The sequence below is a fragment of the Montipora foliosa genome, chromosome 12 (genome assembly GCF_036669935.1).
Source record: "Montipora foliosa isolate CH-2021 chromosome 12, ASM3666993v2, whole genome shotgun sequence".
NCBI classification, from domain to species: domain Eukaryota; kingdom Metazoa; phylum Cnidaria; class Anthozoa; order Scleractinia; family Acroporidae; genus Montipora; species Montipora foliosa.
The window spans coordinates 32,670,826-32,692,844 of record NC_090880.1 but is presented as its reverse complement, the minus strand read 5'-3'; the positions used below and the strand labels follow the sequence as shown (position 1 = coordinate 32,692,844).

The following is a 22,019-nucleotide window of genomic DNA, read 5'->3' as shown; positions in this document are numbered from 1 at the left end:
ACGCTAAACTAGGAAAAGCAAAATACAGTCTCTTCCTCCACTGATTGCTCACAGCTACTACTGTATCTGGTTGTCTCCCAGTAGGAGATATTCAGAAAACCTCTACTGGTACCCTCGTGTCATCCTTCCAATACTTTGAAGACCACAAGAAGCTGTCACCAAACTTGTCTTCATCTTTTGGCTGAAAACAGATTTTAACCTGGCTTTACGGGGAGTTCTGTATTACACCATTCACACTCATATACAAAGAAAAACAATACAAAATCTACATATTATTTTAATTTCTCTTTATTGACAACACATCAGTCACATTCTTACATACCAGTAATAGTTATTGTATCTCTCAGTTTGGATAAAACCGTTTTTATATCAGATGGAAAAATTAAGGTATAAATTCAACATAGCATGCAACGTTTTTACTTTCACACCAGCAGTGTGATAAAATTGCACATATCTTAAGGTTGGGGAAGGCAAAAAGCACATTTGCAACCACAAGACTAAGAAACTCAGCTAGCCTGGTTTTGCCATTGAACTGAAAAGACATTATGCAATTTCAAGTTCTCCACAACAAAGTAAAACTTAACATGAACAAGATAGTAAAGCGAGTAAAATAAGACAAAAAGTAGAGCAACGTGCTTCACGTATGTATCTTTATGTAACTGACCTTCATCATTATTGTCAAGTTTTAATATTATTAATCTCTCAAATGCCAACTGTTTTTGAATTTTTTTTAAATGGTCATGATTGAGAATATCTCTGCTGAATAACTATCAGAAAAAAATGTACAGCAATTAAATTACTCACTGTTCATAACTTCTACATTTCAATATAAAATAATATAAAATACATAGCTTGTCATAAATTTATATTCACCACATTGCAAAGGAGCACTTTGCATCTTCATTGTGGGATGGAGAAAACCAAGTGTAACAAACTTAATATCCACAGCATCCTCATCACACAAATAGCCGTGAACTCGCTAGATTTTAAAAGTAACAATATTTGTACAAATATTCTGGTCTTTGGCTTTTAATATATAAGCCGACAGCAGGAATTCCTAACAAGAAATATTACAACGTTCAATATGTGCGTATGTGTATTACTATCTGAATCATATGTTTTATCAAATTAAAAAAAAATCTAAATTCATTCATCTGCAAGCTACATGTACTTAACAACAAACCAAAAAGTTGTACAAAAATACATTTCAAGAGAAGACTGCAACTACTCAACGTGATCTCTAACTAAATAATTATGGCATATTATCCTAAACTAAAACTTCTCATAAATACTAATCTTGCATTTCTTCTGGCATGTCATGAGGGTTGACCATTCCTGGCACAGAAAGTTGAACTTTGCGTTTTTCTTCCTGAGCAGCCTGAAGTTGTTTTTCTCTCTCTTCCAAATACAAATCACCAACATCTTCTGATCTATACTCCTAGAAAGAAAAGCAAAAACACTTTTTTTCATTAACTGAACAATATGAACATACTCTTAGGTCTTCTGGAGTGATAGAATACAATTCCATCATTTTGGCCAACAGGCCCCAGTTGTTTTTAAGGGTGGATAGCACCATCCACTGAATAACTCAATTGGTTTTGCTAGTGTTTATCCGCTCGATAGCGATTTATCCGCTGGATAGTGTTATCCACCTTTTGAACAACCGATGTCAGATCTTTTAAAATCCACACAACAAACCTTTATTTGAACCATGAAGTCTCTTAAATGTTCCTTGAAAGCAGGAATGTCTTGATCAAGATTAAAGAGCCCCTGAACTGTCAGTTTCACCTGTGCACTGAAGATAGGTAGTGCATACTACTTTTAGCGAGGCATTCAGTAAAATATATCCATTCTCTTAGGGTGTGTTCAATTAACCCTATTCCGGAAGCAACAGAGGATAATAAAGATATTTTTAAAATAGCATTTTCAGCCAGTGTTTGACAATTTTAATGTGAATCTCCGTAAAAATGAAGGATTTTTAAACCTCCATTCCATGTGTATTCCTATTCCGGAATACGTTCAAACAATCGCACCCTCACTTTCTGTTCATAGCATACTAAACTTACACATCACCATGTTTGAAGACCACTTCACAGTACTCAACATGAATAAGCACACTTACTCTTGTAAATGTGGAAATGCCTGCTTCAGAAGGTTGGCAATACATTCCTGAACATAAGCCTAAAAAAACAACCAATTCAACAAAAAATATTTTACACTTCAATGAGACATGATCATAAGTGTGCAAAATCCCCAAATTTGGAGAACGGGCATACGACTACACTTGTTATTTACCATAATCACTCGCTGAAAAATGTCCCCATTAAGCCTGAACCGGCCATAATTAGTATTTTAATCTAACGCAAGACGATTTTACTCTGTCTATTGCCAGAGGATTTTACTCTGTCTCTGTGTAGTCAATGGGGATCCCCTGGGAGTCAATGGGTTAAGTAGAAATGAAACAAACATGACCAGTTCAGAAAGGAAAATCTTAAACTAAATTTTGTCTGTTGATATACCAAGTGGACATTTACTTTTTCTTATTATGTACAGACCTGATTTGAAGCGTACTGTGTGCTTCCCACAGGAAAAAGTGGTTCCGACACCTTGACTGTCTCCACTAAACTGAACATGTGGGCCAATATAGTGGCATGCATTGTCAAACCTACAGATACAGCAAGGGCACTTAAAATAATGTAGATACCCTAGTAGCAAATAAATGAGTTTTTAAAAAGACAGCAGTTGAAAGCAGAAAAAGCAAATAATGAAACTACTGTAAGAGCTGTGAAGCTTCTACAGCTGTATCAAGAAAAGCAACTTTTGTAATAATTACTGCCTACTTTAGCTGGCCCATAACACCGTACATTTTGGGAAGTTCTTTACTCTTGACTGTGCCATGCTTCAATGAACAGGAATCAAAGTTAACCATTTTTCATCATGGACAGTCCATATGTCTACATGCAACACAAAAGCCCATTTTTCTAAGTGGGTGGCATCTCATAATTTAGCTGTCTGTGCTTTATTAGAACCCCTGTTCTCTCATAACCTTAGTAAAATCTAGAGCTTTCAGATAAGCCTGCTAGCTCTGGTTACCTGCTGTGTGTGAAGTATCAGTAACAACTGATAAGACATGTTGTACAATCATCATGTAGTAAGTCTGGTAAAAGCTCTGCACAGCTGTTTCTTGTTCCAAACTTTTTAACAAGGAGTACAAAATATGAAGCCCTACAAAGATCAGCAGTACAGTACAACAAAAAGTTCAGCAGAGGTAAAGTAACCATATGACTAAAGGGGAGCAGGGCTGGCGCAGTGGTGAGAGCACTCGCCTTCCACCAATGTGGCCCGGGATCGATTCCAGAATTCTACGCCACATGTGGGATGAGTTTGTTGGTTCTCTACTCTGCTCCAACAGGTTTTTCCCTGGGCATCCCGGTTTTTTATATTAATTTTCTTCTGATTTCAGTTAAATTTGTAGTCTCCTCAATTAGTAGAGCATTTGTGCTCGGCTAAATAACTTTGAGATGTTTTTGTTTGTTCGTTTGTTGTTTTTTTTTTTTAATGTAAAGGCAGCTCTTTCTCCACAATCATTTTAGCCTTTATAATGGGCCTTTATTACTTCTCTGTGCTCTTTTCATTAGACAAACTGATTTGGAGTTACACAAATAGAGGATATTGTATGGCCAGATGTTAGATATTATGAATTTATTATTTTTTTAAGTGTTGAAATGAATACCTCTCGGTCAAAGATAATATTTATATCCAAAGCAGCCATGCAATGTTTTGTTTGAAAGGAATTTATTTTATGGTATTTCATTGATCTAATTTCTCTAACAAACACAAATCTGCTTTAAGTTGTGGCATACCAATATCAGCAACATTTCTCATGGTGTGTTTGAATGCCCAAACAATGGAATCAAGCACCAGCTTGAACTGTTGAGCAGGAATTGATAACAGTGCTGAGGACAAAATTGCAAGAACAAGTTTTAAGAGAGTGGCATTTGAGTAATAGCCAAAAGGCTAACAAACATGTAACTCTCAAAAGATACTTAACCATTTTGAGTCATAGGCAAAGCTTACAATTTTTTAAAATGAAACAGCATACAAGTACAACATCTTTTATCCCTTTCACCATAAGGATACCCATTAATAAGTAAAATTGTTTGATGTTAGAAAGAGTAAAACATATCAGTTGCAGTCTTACATGGAAAAGGTTAAAGAGGACATTCATGTTGTTTAAAATTAATAATCAAAATCATGACACAAATCGGACATTTTTTCAACCCCCAGTTCACATTCTTCTGCTGATATTCAAAGTTACATGTACCCCTTGTTGTCTTGTAAAGGGAGAAACAGTCACGTTCTCTTGTTTATACCTTGAAAACAATGTTGTACCACAGCTTGGAGAAGGATGAAAAAGTTTGTTCTGTGCTCAGGAAATTCTTCAAAGTTCTACAAAAGCACACAAAAATGTACATGGTAAAATGGCCAAGTAAAAAGTACAATTCCAAAAACAAAGTACAGTCTGTAGTCATTGAAAAGTAAAAAGACCATTTTCTCACCTTATTTATCATTTCTAATGTGCATTCAAATACTGCATCAAAGATCTTTGGAATATGCTCTGTGACATTTCTCTAAAATTTCAAACAAAAACTCATAGGTAAGTAACACACCTCACCAAACACTTAACAATGAACTGGTCCACACAGAACAGGTTACCAGTGAACAGGCTTTTGCAAAGGACTGAGTTGTTTGTGGTATGGGCATCTGTTAATAAACAACTTAACATGTCATGTCAAAGGTTAAGCCCTGTAATTGGAATGTTGTCACAAATGCATTCAATCACATTCAGACGATGCAGACTATTAAAACAAACCTCCAACTTGTTGACAAAAGTTGCCATGGTGCTTAGGACTTCAGGTTCTCTGGCATTAGGTACATTCCTTTGATAATCCCCAAGTACGGCATCCAGTAGTGGAGGAATAAAGTTGTCACACACAAGCTTTGCATCATTTGATTTGCTAACCCAAGTTGATATTAGTTTTAAAGTTTCCGTTTTCACTGTTCTCATGGCTCTGATCAAAGGTTGTTTCATGACTGTCTCGCCATTCTCTGCTATTGCCACAGAAATGTTCTCACTGAGACAGCGGTACACATTTAGCATGTCCAAGTATATTCTGCCCAGCTGTGTTACAAATGGGTGTCCAACTGACTTGCAGCCTCTGACATTAGTTTTTAGAATGTTACCAAGCTGTTTTACAACTTCAATATCCCGCAAATGATCAATATTCTGTGGAGAAAAGTGCAAGTTATTATCACATGATCCAACTGAATGTAAACTGTTTGAAAGGACATTAACATTCATGGGGGAATGCAGTAATAAATAATTATTGCCAACCCTTGTTGCTTCCTTGACAATGTTGTCCCATGCTTGGTTTGGAAGTGACATGTATTTCTCAATGAGTCTCTCCATAACCACTGAATCCTGCAGTAATGTAAGTTGTTACAAAACATAATGTTTAGACCCTGCTGCCTATCTCCATGTTCTTGCAATGAAAATGATTCCTTGTCTAATGAAGTTTTACATGAATATAAAGAAAATGTCTGAAGGACATCCAGGAGCCAATTAAAATATACCTTGAAATTATACTAGGCAAAGATATTGAGGACACTTACTGTCTGAGCACTGATCATGTAACCAACTGCCTCATAAAATGTGTGAATCTAAAAACCAAAACAAGGAAAGGAAATTCGACTGACTTTCATGTTTACAATATTGACTAACATACGGTAATTGCTGATCTCAGACCCTGCCAATTAACATTTGCAATATTATAACAGTAACACACTTATGTTAGGCAATACTCAAACCACTAATAATAATTATTATTAATTAATATTATTACTAGGGACTATAGCTTAAATAGGTTTGCATAAAACCCAAACAAAAAGCAACATGCAATAGCAAACTCAGTACTTGCAATGTAATAATTATAATGTACTCTCTCAAATGCTTCAAAAACAGCTTATTCTCAATTTCCAGTATATAAGCATAGCAAAGAGCATCCACCTGCTGAGGTTGAAGATCACAGATGATGGACTGTGTGTTATTCAGTATTTCCTCTATGAAGGGCATAACCTCTCCTACTTGTACCTGGAAAAAGACATTTGTGTTAATGTTCACTCCCTTCAATCAGAGTGATCTAACTCTGTTGGTGAATACAAGAACTTCGGATTGTTCATCAGATGGAAGACAATCCCCTACTACATTGTAAAAAAACACCGTCACAGTAAACTATTTCTGCAGAAAGGTCACTTTCCTGAAATCGGCCTGTCCTTTCAGGATGCTTATTTAAAAAAAATTTAAAAAGCTAAAGAAGTTAGCAGCATGCTCACCATTGTATTTCCATTATTTTGAAGAAATGTGGATGGATAACCCAGTCTTAATTTTGCATCCGGGTTCTTTGATAGCCATTTTACTACTAACCACTCCACACGCATGGTCAGCACTACCAATGAGAAACTGTAGAAATACCTACATGTATTCTTACCTGGACAAAATGTCTTCTGCATTTCTGAGCAATTTTAATAAATGTGTCACAAGCCATGTCCTGCACACCATCATGCGTTTCTAATAATATCAATTGCACCGCTTTAGCTAAATCATAATCCTTTTGAATAGAACACAACATTATATAGTACTACATGTTTACTGTTTATTGTGCAAAAGAAATTGAATAGAGAGCTCACCATGCATAAACTCAAACAGCTTGTTCACAACAGTCTTCAGAAACTTCCAGTGAGCCCTAAAGGAAATAAAGTTAGACTAAATTACGCTGTAAAACAACTCAAGCAATCTCATCATGTTGGATAAGTATGAGAATTTTAGCTGTCTAGCCCCACCATGAAAATACACTGTCGTGATCTGAAGCAGTTAAGTACCACATCACGCAGGCTACAAAAACCAATCTAATTTATGACAAGGAGGGAACAATACTGACAAGAAAAGACATAATCTGAAGTATTATGTAACTGCCATACCTTAGGAATCTTGGGTACTGCCCTACAATGTACATAATGTTTGATGCAATTATTGCTTTGTTGTCCTTTCCACGTTTGATTTCACACAGGCCAAGGAGATCCTGCCATTTTAAAACAATAATAACTATTGTTAATTATAAACAAAATCAAGACTAAGGAGACTGTAAGCTTTTCAACCATATTGCAGGGTTTGAGCCAGGCCGCGCCATTGCACCAATCCCGCAATGATATTGAAATTGTCCCTTAAAAAAATGGCCAAAGGGACATTTTTGTCCCCTTCAAAAACTGGGGGAAAACTCAGAAGGAAGCACACAAGAAGAGATACAGTTTAGTACAAAAATTACAAGCTGAAACACAGACCGTGGGAGGAATTTTATCGTGCGTTTTAAGTTCAATTTAAAGTCACTTTTCAGTCACTCCACTGTTCAACCAATCGTGATGCACGCATGCATCTGGGGATTAAAATAACACGACGAAAACGCATTCGTACAATAGATAGCTTTTTCGCCTCAAATCGAAGCCAGATTGATCAGAGAAAAAAATACAAAAGAAGAACAGTGTTTTAATGAGGAAGAAACAGATGGGGTGCAAACGAAACCACGACCTTTCCAAAAAACTTGGTTGTGAGATCACACGTTGTTGGGCTATGAAAAGGAGGCGATGTTTTGCTATTTTTGTCGGAAACCTATGAAAAAAAACCCCTTGGCATCGGAAAAAGGTGTGCAAATTTTAGAACCTCAACTCTCCTAAGACACAACGACTGTAAAGAACACGTGGATGCTGTTAATTAGGAAACTATGGGGATACACTCAGCAACACCATCACAGCGTTGTGTTTTTAGAGAAAAATGGTCAATCGCAAGCCATTGGCACCATTTTCTAAACTTTCTTGTTTGTATTAATTTTTTAAGAGCAAGTAACAGGTAATAAAATGTTTTTGTTGTTGTGCCTTTTTCTTTGTTTGAACGTAAGAAAACGGAAAAAAATTGACTGTCCCCCTATAAATGAAAATGTCCCCCACAATTTTAGCAAAGGGGACAAACCTGTCCCCCAGCGATCAAATCCTAGCTGAACCCCTGATGTTACAACCATTAGCTAACATACTAAAAATTTTACAAACCAGTGGTAACAATATAATGACTACAGCTTTCAATTTAATATCCAATAGCATAAAAACAGTAATGCTGAAACCCTTGAAAGGCATTTTGATGGCCTTTTGTCTTGTTTATACATGGAAAAATTAACACGAGATGCATAAACTACCACATACAGTTTATAATGCTGTTGTGTCTAGATTCAACGATAATAATTATAAAGACATCCAAACCTCATGTAAAGTTTTAACTCTTATTTTCTGGTAAAGAGAAAACATCAAAATGATGGAGGCATAATTATGTTGAGTAGACTGTAATAATCAGAGAGTTATTACAGTGAAACCGGATGTTGGTTTGCAAGCCACTTTGCAATGTTGTCACACAATGTTGCATTTTTGATTGGCACTTTGCTCCAAGTAAGTTGAAGGTTCAAATTTCGCAACGTACGCACAGTTGAAGTCCAATGGTATGCCTTGAACTTTAATAACATTGTGAACCTTCTCCATAGTCGTTTTGGAATTGATAACTTTATATTTTGGAAGGCCCTTCAAATGGATTTGAAATGATTTATTTCTTCAAAGGAAGTATACATGGGGAATCCAGTATTGGCGAACGGAGTTTTCACAGAAAACCAGTTGTGCTTAATGCTAAGAAATCATGGCGTTGAATTGATATTTCTACCCCCTTACAGTCCTGAATTGAATTCTTGTGAGTTTTGTAGGTCGATGAAGGTGTATTTGAGACAACACAAAAAGTTTTCAATTGACTTCACAGAACTTGCGATTATTCAAGGTTGGCAAACAATCACGCCAGTGATACATTCTGGCTTTTTTAATTTTACAAATTACTTTTTTCACAGCCTCGCGAATCCTAACGAACGTAGAGTTATGATGCTGTAAATTTATATTGTAAAAACTAGAGTTCAAAGTTGTTTTGAATAGGTACAAATACCTGACTCTGGGAAGGTACATTGTAAACACCAGGAAGCAAGTTAAAATTTGAACTTGCAACTTCCTTGAAGCAAACTGGCAATCAAAACACCAAGACATAGCATCACAAAATTCCAAAGTGGCACGCAAATGAACAACTGGGTTTCACTGTAATTTGACATTCAGTTAAATTAAAGCTGCATAATACCTGGGGAGGGGGGTCACCTAATCAAATTAAATGATTCCAGATACCTTTATGACAGTGACCAGAAATCTCTTTTCATCCTCTTCATGCATTGCTCCACTGATTGAACCAACCGCCCAACAAAGCTGCAGAATTACATCAAGGTAATTAATATTTTGACCTATTAGACATTCACCCTCTCTAGCTTCAAGTATCATTCCTTTCATGAAATACATTCAAACTTATTTTTTTCTGATTTTCTGATATGTATCTCCTGAAATATCATCTGGTCTTCTGTGGGATCAATCAGACCCAGTCACTCAGTTGTGACAGCACTGTATGTAGGGGCCATGGGTTTCTCTAACATTACCTTGCTTTGCTTTGGAGAGCTTCCTCACAGGCTAAGGTATTTTCCCCAGCTGGACCAACACTCACTGTCTTAAAATAACTGAGAAGAAAGTGCTCCCTTTTGTTGAGTTTATTACCTTCTCTAATAAGGACAATAAACAAAATTGGCCCCATCTCAAAGCAAACAGTAACTTTGGTGTTTATAACTTCCGAGGAACACAAAAATACCAATGAACTGTAGGTTAAAAATGACCTCTAGTTTGGTGTTCTGGCCTTTGTGGTATATCAGAGCTGGATGGCTGTAGACAAAAGCTATTGCAAGCTACTCTAATTTCTGCAAGTGAACGTGATACAACGTCATCAAAAGCCAAAGATACCGTGTTTAGGTTTTTCCAGGACCACTCGCTACCATTGACTTGATTCTGTAGCTTCTCTGTCATGATCCTTTCTGTGTCTTGGTAATCCAAATGGGTTAGGTACACTGAAATTAAATAAATAAATAAATAAATAAATAAAAATGAGGCAACCAATCATTCACATCCAGTTTCAAATAAGTTACTGTTATTGAAAGTGAAACTGTGAAAAAATCAGCACAAGTAACTCACCCAAGGTTTCCCTCATGTTTTTGTACAAGTTGATAGCATCTGTGTCCTTCATAAATTCTCTCACAACTTCCCCTTGATCATTTTCAACCACAAGTACCTAAAAAGATTACATTTAAATATAGTTAAATGAAATTTAACATAGTTAACAACTAGGAGCTAGTCTGGCCAGTAGTGTTTTGCATGCGGTTGTTAGTGTCTTGGCTGTCTGTTAGCGTTTGTTGAGCGTTTTGGTGCGTTCTGTAGCGTTTGATATAGTTACATAGTTTTTGATATAGTTACATAGTTTACATATCCCCCCCTTTCTTCTTCTTTTTTATATTTTACTTATGTATTTATTTATTTATTTAATTTTATTTTTAATTTTTTTTTGTCTTTCCACTGAGCTATCTGGCCCAAGTGTGACGGGTGCCTGAGGGGGGCCTGGCACGGGGGGCTCGTGGCTTGGTTGCAGGTTGGGCAGGCCAGTCGGGTGTTCTAGGGTCTTGGCGATGTGACTGCAGTTGCAGCCCCCAGGCTTCTTGGGCACCTACCCTCCACTGGCGACTTGGGCATTTAACAAAATTAATGTGCATCAAACACCTAAAATTACTGAACAATGCAACTAAAAGTTCATCCTCCTTTCTTTACAACAGTATCTTTGAATAAAGGTGATTCACATCACCCCCTGACAACTTACCTCTTCAGGTTTAGCCATTCTTGCAATCATTATGAGTCTGACCTAAATTACAATATTGAGACGTGAAAATATGGCAATTAGTCACTCATATCTTCTTTCACACAAAGAGGGATATGACACGTTCTTTGGAGGTATTGCGGCAAATCTTCAGAAATCACCAGATAGAAATATGGAATTCCTTTACCAATAAAATTAATGTTGATTCACAAACAGACCAATTATGAGAGAAAAAAAAAGGTAAGTTGGTGTAAACTTGAAATGTCAGGCAGAGTTCTTATCAAGATTACCCAAATGCATTGTTTCTATCTTGCCCAGTTTTGCCCATCCACTCCTGGCTTAGTTGTCATTCTTCTGCGTTTTGTACAGTTTTTAGAGGTCATTGCCAAAGTCCATTCTCTTTTATGAACATTTTGTGCATCCTGACATTTGGTGCATTCTGATTCATCTATACATGTAGGTCTACGAACAGACCCTAGAAGTGACAGATGCAACTGGAGAGGGAAAACTGTATGATTATTTTCAAACGTTAATGGTTTGAGCCCAGAAGTCATATCATAATAAAATAAAGTACAATTGTCCGGGTATGTGTATTCCTGAGAAGGACTGTTTCAGATGACATTGACTGACATTTGGACAACCTGAGCAGAAGTCATCTTCAGAATCAAGTGATTTGTGTCACGTCAGTTGATGTCATTGGTCAACTTATTCGTGATGTTATTGGTCAATTGTCAGTTGAGCCTAGATGTAATTGGCGGTGAAGACTAAACAGTGATTGGTGCATTTCAATCTGTCTATAGGTCTAAGGTCTGTATGAAACCTTTACTTTGGTTCAAAGTGCTTACAAAGACATAGTACAATGCCATGTATCTCATTACCAAAGCCACTCCAAATTTATCAAGCAATGATTAAAGCGAAAGTTGTAAGTTCTAAATGGAATCCCATGGCCATTCTCCATGGTCAGTAATATTTGTGTTAAACTCACTTTGGATAATACTGACAGATACATTTGTCTCCTTGGTGGAATCTGCTGCGACTGAGAGGTACCAATCAGAAGGGGAGTGCTCGAAGGGAATGGATTCTCACGATACAGATCCGATGCAAGAGCATTCCAGTATTCCAGACAAATCTTGAAAATCTCCGTCTCCTCCACTTCCGAGATAAGGACAAGGTAATGAAGCGCCTGAGTGTTAAAAATATGCAATAAAGAAAGACAGTTTTGAAAGGAAGCAGTGTAGCCCACACCCAGGTTCAGTATGTATATGTGTGGAAAATCCTGTGCATACAATTGGCTAGATTCGCCTTCAGTGATCTCAGATTTAATTTCACACCACTTTGCAAATAGCCACCTGGTTTTCTCCTTGTCAACTGGGCTTTTTCAGCTGTTATTTTGGATTAGAAATATCTCTTTATCAGGTGGAAGGGTCAACAAATTCTAGGTCCATTCTCCTTTAACCCTCTACCTCCTAAAAGTGACACAGGGTTGTTGTTAAGCGCCAGTTGCAGCGAATTCACCGGCTGAATCTGAGGCGATCGCCAGCTAGATTTTGGCCTGCCATTGTTTTCCGTATGAAAAAGGAAATGAACAATTCTGAGGTGAATCACTTGCTATCATTTGATACTGAACACATTGTCGAACTGAAAAGATTTAAATAAAATAATTTCCGACTACCTCAAGTTTTGATAGCTCTATGAGAAGTAAACCTATTCAAATGAAATATTGCTTCAAGCGCTTGTTTACCATTTTCTCTTTCTGCTTTTTCCTTCGCCATAATTTTGTTTTTGTGAGGCTTAGTAGCCCCGCATTCAAGGTGTTGCTAAAGATTAGGGCTGTTGTAACCAGGTCTCTAGTACACGTGGGAGGAAGATTCTGTTTGTTTATTAGCAAGGTCATAGAAGATTACTATTTTGTATAAAAAAGTCTTGTTGCTTTCTGTACCTCAGAGGAAGACCAAATCAAATTCAACATTTCAAAATTTCCCGCCTTTTATCAGATGGTTCACCCAACTTTTCAGCCGCAATGCATTTTCCTTAGCTACAACCCTTCACTTCTAGATTTTAATCAGTCCAACATCCGATTATTTTACTTGTCAATGGGGGCCAGTGAGTTCAGGGATGAAAGGGCAAGTATAAGGACAAAGAAAATGCAACATCTACATCTACATCTTCAAGCACTTGACAAAATCCCTTTTGACTATTTCTGCTTAGGTGGCCTCATGCACCATTAACCTCTTTAGAGACATCACACCAAGCCGGCCACTTCTGCTAGAGAGAACAGGACAGCCACAACATCAGGGACTCCATCCCATACTCTTCTTGAATAGTGTGTGGGTTCTTTACCACCAAAATCAATTCACTGTTTGCACCCGGAAAAAACAATCGATAGCATTAGAATTTTTGGCTTGCTCACATGATAATTTGGAGTTCCCTGATTTGTCACGTGTCATTCTTGATGTGAGTGATACCGTGGGAAAATAAACAAATCAACCGCTGCTTGAAATAAATGTACACAGAAGAACTTTCCACCGTTTGGAAATGATATGAGGTCACTGATGGTTGGTGACATTTCAAGCAGAGGGGAAGTTTCAACAGAGTTCTACCCGGCAAGTTTTAGAGCCATAGGATTAAAGTACGAAATAAGTGGTCTTACAGTTTCAAAATATGGAAGATGTTTTGTCAGGTAAAGCTGGATACTTAGTGTAGGTAGTGTAAGACTCGCACGCTTGGCCAAAAACAAAATAAACATATCATACACTTGCGAGACAGTTCGATGTAAACAAGCAATTCTTTGTTGTTTCAAGTTTCATGCTTGTTTAAGCAAAATTGTATGGTTCCCTGAAATCGATACCAAAGTCTCACTCCCATGATAAGATGAGTTTTTATCCCTTGTTGTTGTTGTTTTGTTTGACCTAAATTCAAAGATGAGTTCTCTGTGAAATGTGAAGCATCAACATAGCAGTAATTCAATTACTTACTGTTATTTGACATCTCTTCTCATTTGTTCTTATCAGTCATAGCGTAACATCGAAGGCGGGACATTTCACAACTTGCACGTGACAAATTGCGGCGCTGCAAACGGTCATGTGAGCAAGTCCTTTTTTTTCGGGGTGCAAACAGTTAAGTGCGAGACTATGAAAGCTTGTTCTTGCCCTTGGAAGCTATTAGTTTTGCCAAAATCATCTCTGAAAGTCTCACAAATTCTTGAATTGAAGCTACCAGCTATAACACAGTCTTCAGCAAAATGATATCTTTGTTGTCACATATCTGAACAGGACAGTGTGATATGGAAAATGAAATATTACCATGATCATTATATTTAACCTCACTGTCCAAGGATATTATTAGAAAAGTAGCACAAACAACTTCCAATTGAAAGACATTTTAGGTACCTTCATTGCACTTTATATCTCAAAAGAATAAGATGAAATCTATGATACTAGCTTGTGTGTCATTTTTCAAAACAACAGGATCACATGTACTGACCTCCAGCAGAGTGGTGTGAAGCTCTTCCTAGTGAGAAGAAAAAAGAACAATGGAAAACTGCATTAACAGAATTAGGCAATTTACCCAAGAACTTTTTTAGTCTCCAGTTCATACCTTCTTTTCAACCAGCTGGCCATGCTCCTTTAAGAATGTACAAAGAAATAAGCTCAAGTTTTGAATAAACTTTTGTTCATCATCCTTCCCATCTGCATAGGCATCTTTTATGTTGATTGTCAAGGGAAGCATCTGCCACAAGGGAAAAGAAAGGTAAATATGCATGAAGCAGTCTAAATTAAGGTCATTGATTGACTTTAGCAAGGCGTCAATTGACTTAAGCAAGGCGTTCCACTGTATCACACCCTGTGGTCTGTAACAAATTACGATCACTTAATATCAACCCTTATTTGCCACATGGCTCGGTTTCCTTTGTTCTCGCAGGGGATTGCAGGGCTGAGTTATTCCCCTCAAAACATCCATTTTACTGAATCATTTAATAACATTATCTGAATTCACTTTATACAAGTTTCATTTCATATTAAATACAACTTTGCAGTTAGCAAACGTAAATATGGAACTAGATGAAGTATACACGCTACTAGGATCGAAAGGCTCATGTGTATCCTCCTCCAAAAACGATTCCTTAGAAAGTTGCAAAACATTGGACACAGCCTCTTATTCCTTTGAGCTAACTCTTTGATATTCGTGCCACGATTTCACATTCCTACGCCCAGTTCGCTCCATAACAAGTTTTTCAGGTACCCTTAAAGTAAAGTCATCCCAAGGTAGAGAATTTCACTCTAGCGCTCATTCGTCCAAAACTCTAGTATGCCAAGCTGTCGACTTTCATGTATTTTGTGGAATTTGTTCTCTATTCTTTTCCTCCCTGTGTCACTATTTCAATACCACGTCGCGATACTCCAACCTTGCTGGTCTCTTCCACTTCATTACTGGACTCACTTCGCGTTACTTCTTCGAATAATTCTGTCACTGTTCCTGTTACATCTAAACCCTCAAAATGATCTGCTGGCACATCCAACAAACTTTCATCTTCGCAAGACGACTGAATAGTACCAGAAAAACTGCTTTGAGTGATGAAATTATCATCACTGGGGTCCGATTCACTCATACTTGATCAAGCCGGTAATCCACGGTGCAAATTACAACAGAAGGCAAACTACACTTAAATATTCAACTCAGACTATGACAATTTTGTTTTTGCAATTTTTCACGCACATAAAAATCCCTTGAGACTACATATATTTGTTTTCTTACAAATCTTCATTAAGCTGTTTTGCTGACATCTCAAACAATAGTGAATTTTCTAGAAAACCTCACCAATGTGTAAAATAAGCATTTTACCGGCCTTTCACTCGGGGATATCAGATTTATTCGCCTCTGGTTCCGATTATTTTTATACCGGATTGAAATCTGGGGAGCATGTTTTGATAGCGAATATGACTACAAGGATAAATTCTTCAAGTGATCTTATGGTTTGGGCTATACTAACAACTTGCATTTAATATCAGAGGTAATCAGAGACAGGGATTCCAAACTATGGAAAACTATCATGGAAAATCCATCTCATGTACTTTATGAGCTGTAGCAGGGAGCATGGTCACAATTTTATATTACCCCTGATTAGGATGGAACATTATAAAACAGATTCTTAACAGATCTCTCTTTCATTTTATCGAATTGGCTTTCGTAACTTGTGTATTCTAATGATGAATATGTGTAAAGTCACACCCTTGTTGTGGATCTGTTTTATTGTGAATCACTATTATTATTATTATTATTATTATTATTATTATTATTATTATTATCATTATCATTATCATTATCATTATTACTGTCTATGTCTCACACAATTCATAGATATAGGAGGCTTGCAGACTTGTTGCCCTAGAGCATCAAGCTAGTTCCATAGTCTTAGGTTAGGTGTCTAGGGTCCTTTGCAAGATATTTGCTGTGCCAACAAGCAAGCTTTTCGAAGTAAAGCAATCGTCCCAGGTGTTCTGATCTTCTCAACAAACGTTTTCAGATGTTAACTCAATGTTCAGAGTTGTTGTTATTATTATTATTATTCTTATTCTTATTATTCTTATTATTATTATTATTATTATTGATGTGAGCACTAGTGAACAGCCTACCATTCTTGACATTTGGGATCCCTGTGCCTTAATTACCAGGATAAAATTTCACTAGACGAGCTCACAGTACACTTGCCCAGTGACTTTCAACAGCAATAATAGGTCGGTACTTCATGTATCTCCTATTATAGAGTATTTAAAATAAATTATCCATGTACTTTTTACAATATAGTGATCAAGAGCAAGGGTGGCACAGTCGGTTAGTGGGCAGCCTTGGTGCAAGAGGTCCAGAGTTCTATTCGCGGATCTCACATCCTTGTTTCCACTTCTTTCAGTGTAGCATTAAGTAGCTTTAAATACTATTAAAACAGAGCACTGATGGAAAGAGGGGGGTCAAATGAGTGCACCATCGCCTTCCTTCCGTCAAGAATACCCTCTAGAGGGTAAAGGAATTACCGATGTTAAATAAGGTGTACCTTTACCTATCATCCATTTGTTTGAAACAAAGTACATTTCCACCGTTCCAGTAACTGATTCTATTCTCACAGCCCTTCGCTTTCTTTTAAAAATTATCATTATCGTTATTTTCATCAATGTACGATTCTCTCAAGTTTTCTGGTGTTCTTCTGGGTCCTCAAAGTCACGTCTCAGCTACTTCCCACGGCTTAGAGACACAGTACTTTCTGCAGCAAATGTGCAGTTCTCAGTATGGCCGACAACTGCATACTACCCAGATCATGGTGTAAACTTAACCTTCCATATCAGGTGCTTGCATTCTGTGAGATAGTGCAGGGTACGTAAATTATGACAGGTATCACTGTCACTTTCAAGGTTCCATTGTACTACAGCAATATCCCACTGATTATGCATCAGCTCCTTGTTTGTGTAGATAATCATGTCCCAGGTTATTCTGACTTTTCCACTTTCTGTGACTGACAGGGGTTGATGGTCCTACCACTTGTTGGTACACTCTATCCCATACTACTATTACCTAGTATACCAGTATGCTAATGATCTGAGCTGGGTCTCAAAAATGTAAAAGGAATCAAGTTTAGAAAACGTAGGAGTGTCTAAAAGATAATTTTCTCAGCAGATACTCTGCCGCACTGTTCATAAAAACATCCCAATGCAAAATTTTTCTCAACTACTGCTTACTGCAAAACTCTCTAACAACTATGCACAAACACTTTTCAAAATAGGCTTGAAAAATAGTTCAACTTACTTGCTTCAACTGAGCCATGGTTAATGAAAACAATACCACAAACTGTTCATCATATTGAGTTGCTCCAATGCCAGCTATGGTTATAAAATATAAGTGAGTATAATAGCATGGCTTGAAATTAAAAAAATTCCAGTCGCAATTTTGCGACAAGAAATTTAAATTTTGTTGCAATTTTGCAAATTTTAGTCGTAAGGTCATTGCGCTGTATTGCAATGCCAGCAATTTAACAAAACAAAATGAGCCCACAGTACTTGTATGAAAAGAAACCGCTGAAAATGGCAAATAATCAAGGCATTCTGCACAAAACATCGCAGCTAAATTACAACACAATTATTATGCCCCGTAAATTTAGATGGAATGAAATTTATGCCAAGAAACAAAACAATTTTGTTATTTTTTTACTTTAGCAAAAAGAACTAAAATCAAAATTAGCCACAAATGTGACTGTATTGGTCGCACTTTTGAGCCCTGAATAGTCAGCAAAAACAATCATTTGATCTCTCATTATTGGAAAGATTTGTTGATTTTAGTGAAAAACAGAAAATGCACTTACCAATTTCAGTGAGGCACTTCAACGTGACATTTCTGAACATGGGCACATTAAGAAACTGAAAAAAAAAACTGTGATTGATTTATTTGGGTAACTGAAACCAGACATCATTTTGACTACTAATATTTTTAGTCTTCCATTTAATACCACATGTACGTGAAAGGGTGTCACACATGCAGATGAGGACACTGTTTGACCACTCAAAGTGTAAGATAAATTAATACTTTTTATCCAGGCTGCAGATGAAACCATGTCTTTTTATAATTCTTATAAAATTTAAAGGAGGCAAAACCATACTACCTTGTATACCAGTGTGCTTATGAGCTGGGTCTCAAAAATGTAACCGAGAGGAATCCAGTTTAGAAAACGTAGGAGTGTCTAAAAATTAAATACAAAATTAATGTTGTTGAGTTCTGTTTACATTTAAATACTTACAAGTTTGATTACTTGGTGTCACCATGTAACATGTAGGCATCTCTGTGCAACCTAATTAACAGAATGCACCAATCTCAAGCCATGTGTAAACATGCTCAATACACACTTACCTCTAAAGTTGCCCCAATAAGGGTGATATTTTGAGAATTCTCCTGCAAATAAAATGTCAAAAATGTCAATGGTTTGTCAAAAACTACAATCTGACTTCTCAATTGAACACTGCATTGCATTTTTCATTGCAACACAACATTTTTCTCCAGGCAAACGTCAGCATAGAAAATCATAAAATCTTTTTTCTGACTCTTATCCTAAATTGCAACCTCATATTTACATAGTTACCTCTAACCCATTGACCCCTAGGAGTGAGCTAGACTTGATAGATTTTACTCTAATGCCAGACGATTTTACTGGCAATGGTTCAGGAATCAATGGGTTAAGGGAAAGGCCGAAAACCCTACATTGCAGAAAGGGTGGAAAGTCAATTAAGAATGAAAAGTCATAAAACAAAAAGAACATTTCTCATTTACTTACCATAACAAACTGGCAGAGAGTAAAGATCTGTGAAAACTCGCTGCACATACTAAGAAAAAAAAAAAAACAAAGTCATTCATCAAAGATGCCATTTTATTCCCAAGAGGACATGATACTCTTAGTCAGCACTTACAACAATAACCTCTTGGTGATATTGAACCAGGAAGTCTTATGACTGGCTTTCCTGTACTCAAAAAGAACTTTGAGTAGGTCATGCTTTCAATGGTTAAAAAAAAGTATTCCTACTACTACTGAGAATTTCAAGCAAAGGATGTTATTCCAAGTACTGTCTAAAAGAATCACAGCTAACACCAGAAACTTTGCAAACTCCCGTAAATTGAGACCACAGGTACAACTCATATGTCAACACCTTTCCAAAGAAACATACTTCCATACAAAATACCATACACTATACACCATTCTAACCTATCCTTAAGGTGTTTTGCCTTGGCTTGAGTCATCTGTCCACTAGAGAAATCAAAAACCTCCTCACTGAAAAAAAAAACACAAATAAATAGCTTTGTATGGAACAGTAGAACTGTGTTATAAAAAACACAGAAATTCAAAATTCCTGAAACCAACTTTCTATTAAAGGTACATTGCAAGTGTTGGGTTGAGATTGTTGAACGTTTGTTTAGCTAAGATTGAAGACACCAAAGCACTTCATGGAGCTATCATACATATGTTGCTCTTCCTTTTATTTTGCATTTTACTAGCAGCACATTTCAATAATTATTGTGCGATGAAGCAGCTAAGAAATATTATTAAAATAAGGGGCTCATTTACAAGCCCAGTTCAGTATTTTTGATAGCAGATCTAAGAAAATCCTAAAACATTTTGCTCTTTAAATTTTACCATCTTTCAGTGCATGAGATAGAAGGGTCTTCCTGAGATCCTTGAGAAGGCAAAGTAACAATTTTTATTACTACTTTTTCCGAGTGATGAGTTCCACTCAAAATCAATTTTCAAAACATGATACCTGAGCAGTTTTAGTATCACCATGTTATTCTGACAAAGGGACTCATTTGCTTTGCTGGCACCAACTATATCACTGACAAATGTTGGCCACTTCTTGGGCCACTCATGCTTGAGAATCTGGAGAGAAAAATTGTAAAACATTAATTTCCATGACAAAAAAATCTGGAGTAGCACATTTTGCATTAATGCAATCAAGACTGCATCAAAAAAAATTTTATTTTTCCAAAGTTGTGGAAAGTCAACTTTGACCTGATTTACATAAGCATCACCAAGTATAATGTTATTGTAATTAGGCAAGGAAAAACTGGCCATTGGCCAAGTTTTAAATTGTACACAAGTTAACACACCTGCAACAATCCCACCTCAAACAAAACTGCTTTTAATAATTTCTAGTATAAATATACACCTCAAAATTACATCGATTTGAACTTCATTTACCGCAGATATTGTCGAAACACGAACAAAGAAACCTTTTTTTGGAATCGCTTTGCATTTAAAATATATGAATAATTTTGGCGGGAATCTCCTTTCTGCAACGAAAATGACTGTCTACATTGTACCTCCACCAAAATCATGTTCAACTTTCCAATGTAAGTCTTCTCTTTCTAGAAAAATGAAAATACGAGTAATATTAGTAACTTGTAACGTTTACAGATGTTATTTAAGACGCTAAACCAGACAATGGTTTAAGCACCCGACCCGACCCGAAAACAACACTATTGTAGATAGCAAAAAACAAAAACAAACCTCCAACATTTCCGCTTCAGACGAAATTTTTATAATCAGACCGACGATATACTTCTTTATTCCTGAAAAAAAAACTTTGGCTTCATTCCTATGTTTCTCCGTTTATAATTTGTTTTTGATTTTCAATTATTCTACCACTTTATTATGACAGCTCGCGTATTACCAAGTTTAATAGGAAAATGTACCTTCACATTGCTCCGACGGGAGGACTTTCCAGCGAGTTTTGATAAGTGCTTCGAGTATTTGCAGCGCAAAATACTATTAAAACAACAGATAATATCAAGACAACGAAAAATAAAGGCGAATGGTACATTTTTATTCCCAAAAGCATACCTTTGTCTGTTGGTTGTTTGAAAATTCTAGAATTGTGTCCACTCGCGTCCAGGCGTCTGGGTGCTGCTTGAGCTGAGTCAAAATCTGGTCTGCCATTCGTTGCTGCAGAGGAAAATATTATCCTTTTTTAAGCTTGACTCTGGATCTACATTTACGGATCCCACAACTTGGAAGTAAAGGAAGAATATAATAACCTGCGGTCCATGGGCCATGTAAAAACATGACACGACCGAGTCTAATAAAGTAATATCGAGTTTTTGAGTGAAATCCAGCAGCTGCGTGGCTTGCTCTATGGTTGCCATTGCCGTAGGCATTGGAGTAAATAAACAGATCACAAAAAATATAAATATATCCTGTTTGTAAAATGAAGAAATTCACGAAAGAAACTATCACTCAACTTCCTCCAAACACTGCTAGAAATTTTGAACGAACACCGCGGCCAGTTTGCACCGCTTTTCCCGGTTTAAACCAGTCAAGTTGCTCAAAGGGCCCGGATGTAACAGGTTTGGGTACTCTCAGTCTCTTTCGTTTTCCTTGAAAATTCAAAACATTCTCAAAAATCCCATCATTTGCTTTAACTAAGACAAAAGTTTTCTTTTTGGAAAGTTGGAGTAACATAGTGGTGCGAAGAGATGTAAAACCAGCCGGATCAACTGGAGAACTCTGAACCACATGCTCATATTGTTATTGTTTTCTGGCGTAAAATAGTAATTTGACAGTCTACAACGCGTTTCCGTTTTTTATAGTAAAATCCCATTCACGATCGCTGCACGTGCAATG

At 36.8% G+C, this 22,019-nt stretch overlaps 1 protein-coding gene across 1 annotated transcript; it reads right to left on the bottom strand.

Moving 5' to 3' along the window:
* Positions 1 to 259: 259 nt before the first annotated feature.
* On the bottom strand, positions 260 to 21,940 carry LOC137980087 (exportin-1-like). Its single transcript, XM_068827440.1, has 34 exons — positions 21,434 to 21,940; positions 21,240 to 21,341; positions 21,092 to 21,164; positions 20,907 to 20,968; positions 20,720 to 20,764; positions 20,161 to 20,276; positions 19,608 to 19,673; positions 19,182 to 19,230; positions 18,761 to 18,802; positions 18,516 to 18,593; positions 18,219 to 18,273; positions 17,666 to 17,739; positions 14,468 to 14,599; positions 14,354 to 14,380; positions 11,856 to 12,053; positions 10,874 to 10,915; positions 10,198 to 10,294; positions 9,970 to 10,073; positions 9,313 to 9,390; positions 7,039 to 7,139; positions 6,748 to 6,803; positions 6,549 to 6,628; positions 6,068 to 6,151; positions 5,674 to 5,721; positions 5,396 to 5,482; positions 4,874 to 5,287; positions 4,560 to 4,631; positions 4,374 to 4,449; positions 3,864 to 3,956; positions 3,094 to 3,225; positions 2,556 to 2,665; positions 2,123 to 2,181; positions 1,699 to 1,795; positions 260 to 1,438 (listed from the first exon to the last, which is right to left on the bottom strand). Exons 1-34 carry the CDS (start codon positions 21,551 to 21,553, stop codon positions 1,292 to 1,294), a joined length of 3,216 nt encoding a protein of 1,071 aa, XP_068683541.1. The 5' UTR covers positions 21,554 to 21,940; the 3' UTR covers positions 260 to 1,291.
* Between the last annotated feature and the right edge of the window lie 79 nt (positions 21,941 to 22,019).

What these genes read in the sequence shown, in the direction of transcription:
- LOC137980087 (XM_068827440.1), bottom strand. Translation starts at nt 21,553, where the DNA reads ATGCCTACGGCAATGGCAACCATAGAGCAAGCCACGCAGCTGCTGGAT. An exon ending in CCCGTCGGAGCAATGTGAAG is followed by an intron (nt 20,969 to 21,091) that starts GTACATTTTCCT and finishes TTTTTTTTTCAG; the next exon opens with GAATAAAGAAGTATATCGTC. An exon ending in GAATGGCTAAACCTGAAGAG is followed by an intron (nt 10,295 to 10,873) that starts GTAAGTTGTCAG and finishes TAATCTTTTTAG; the next exon opens with GTACTTGTGGTTGAAAATGA.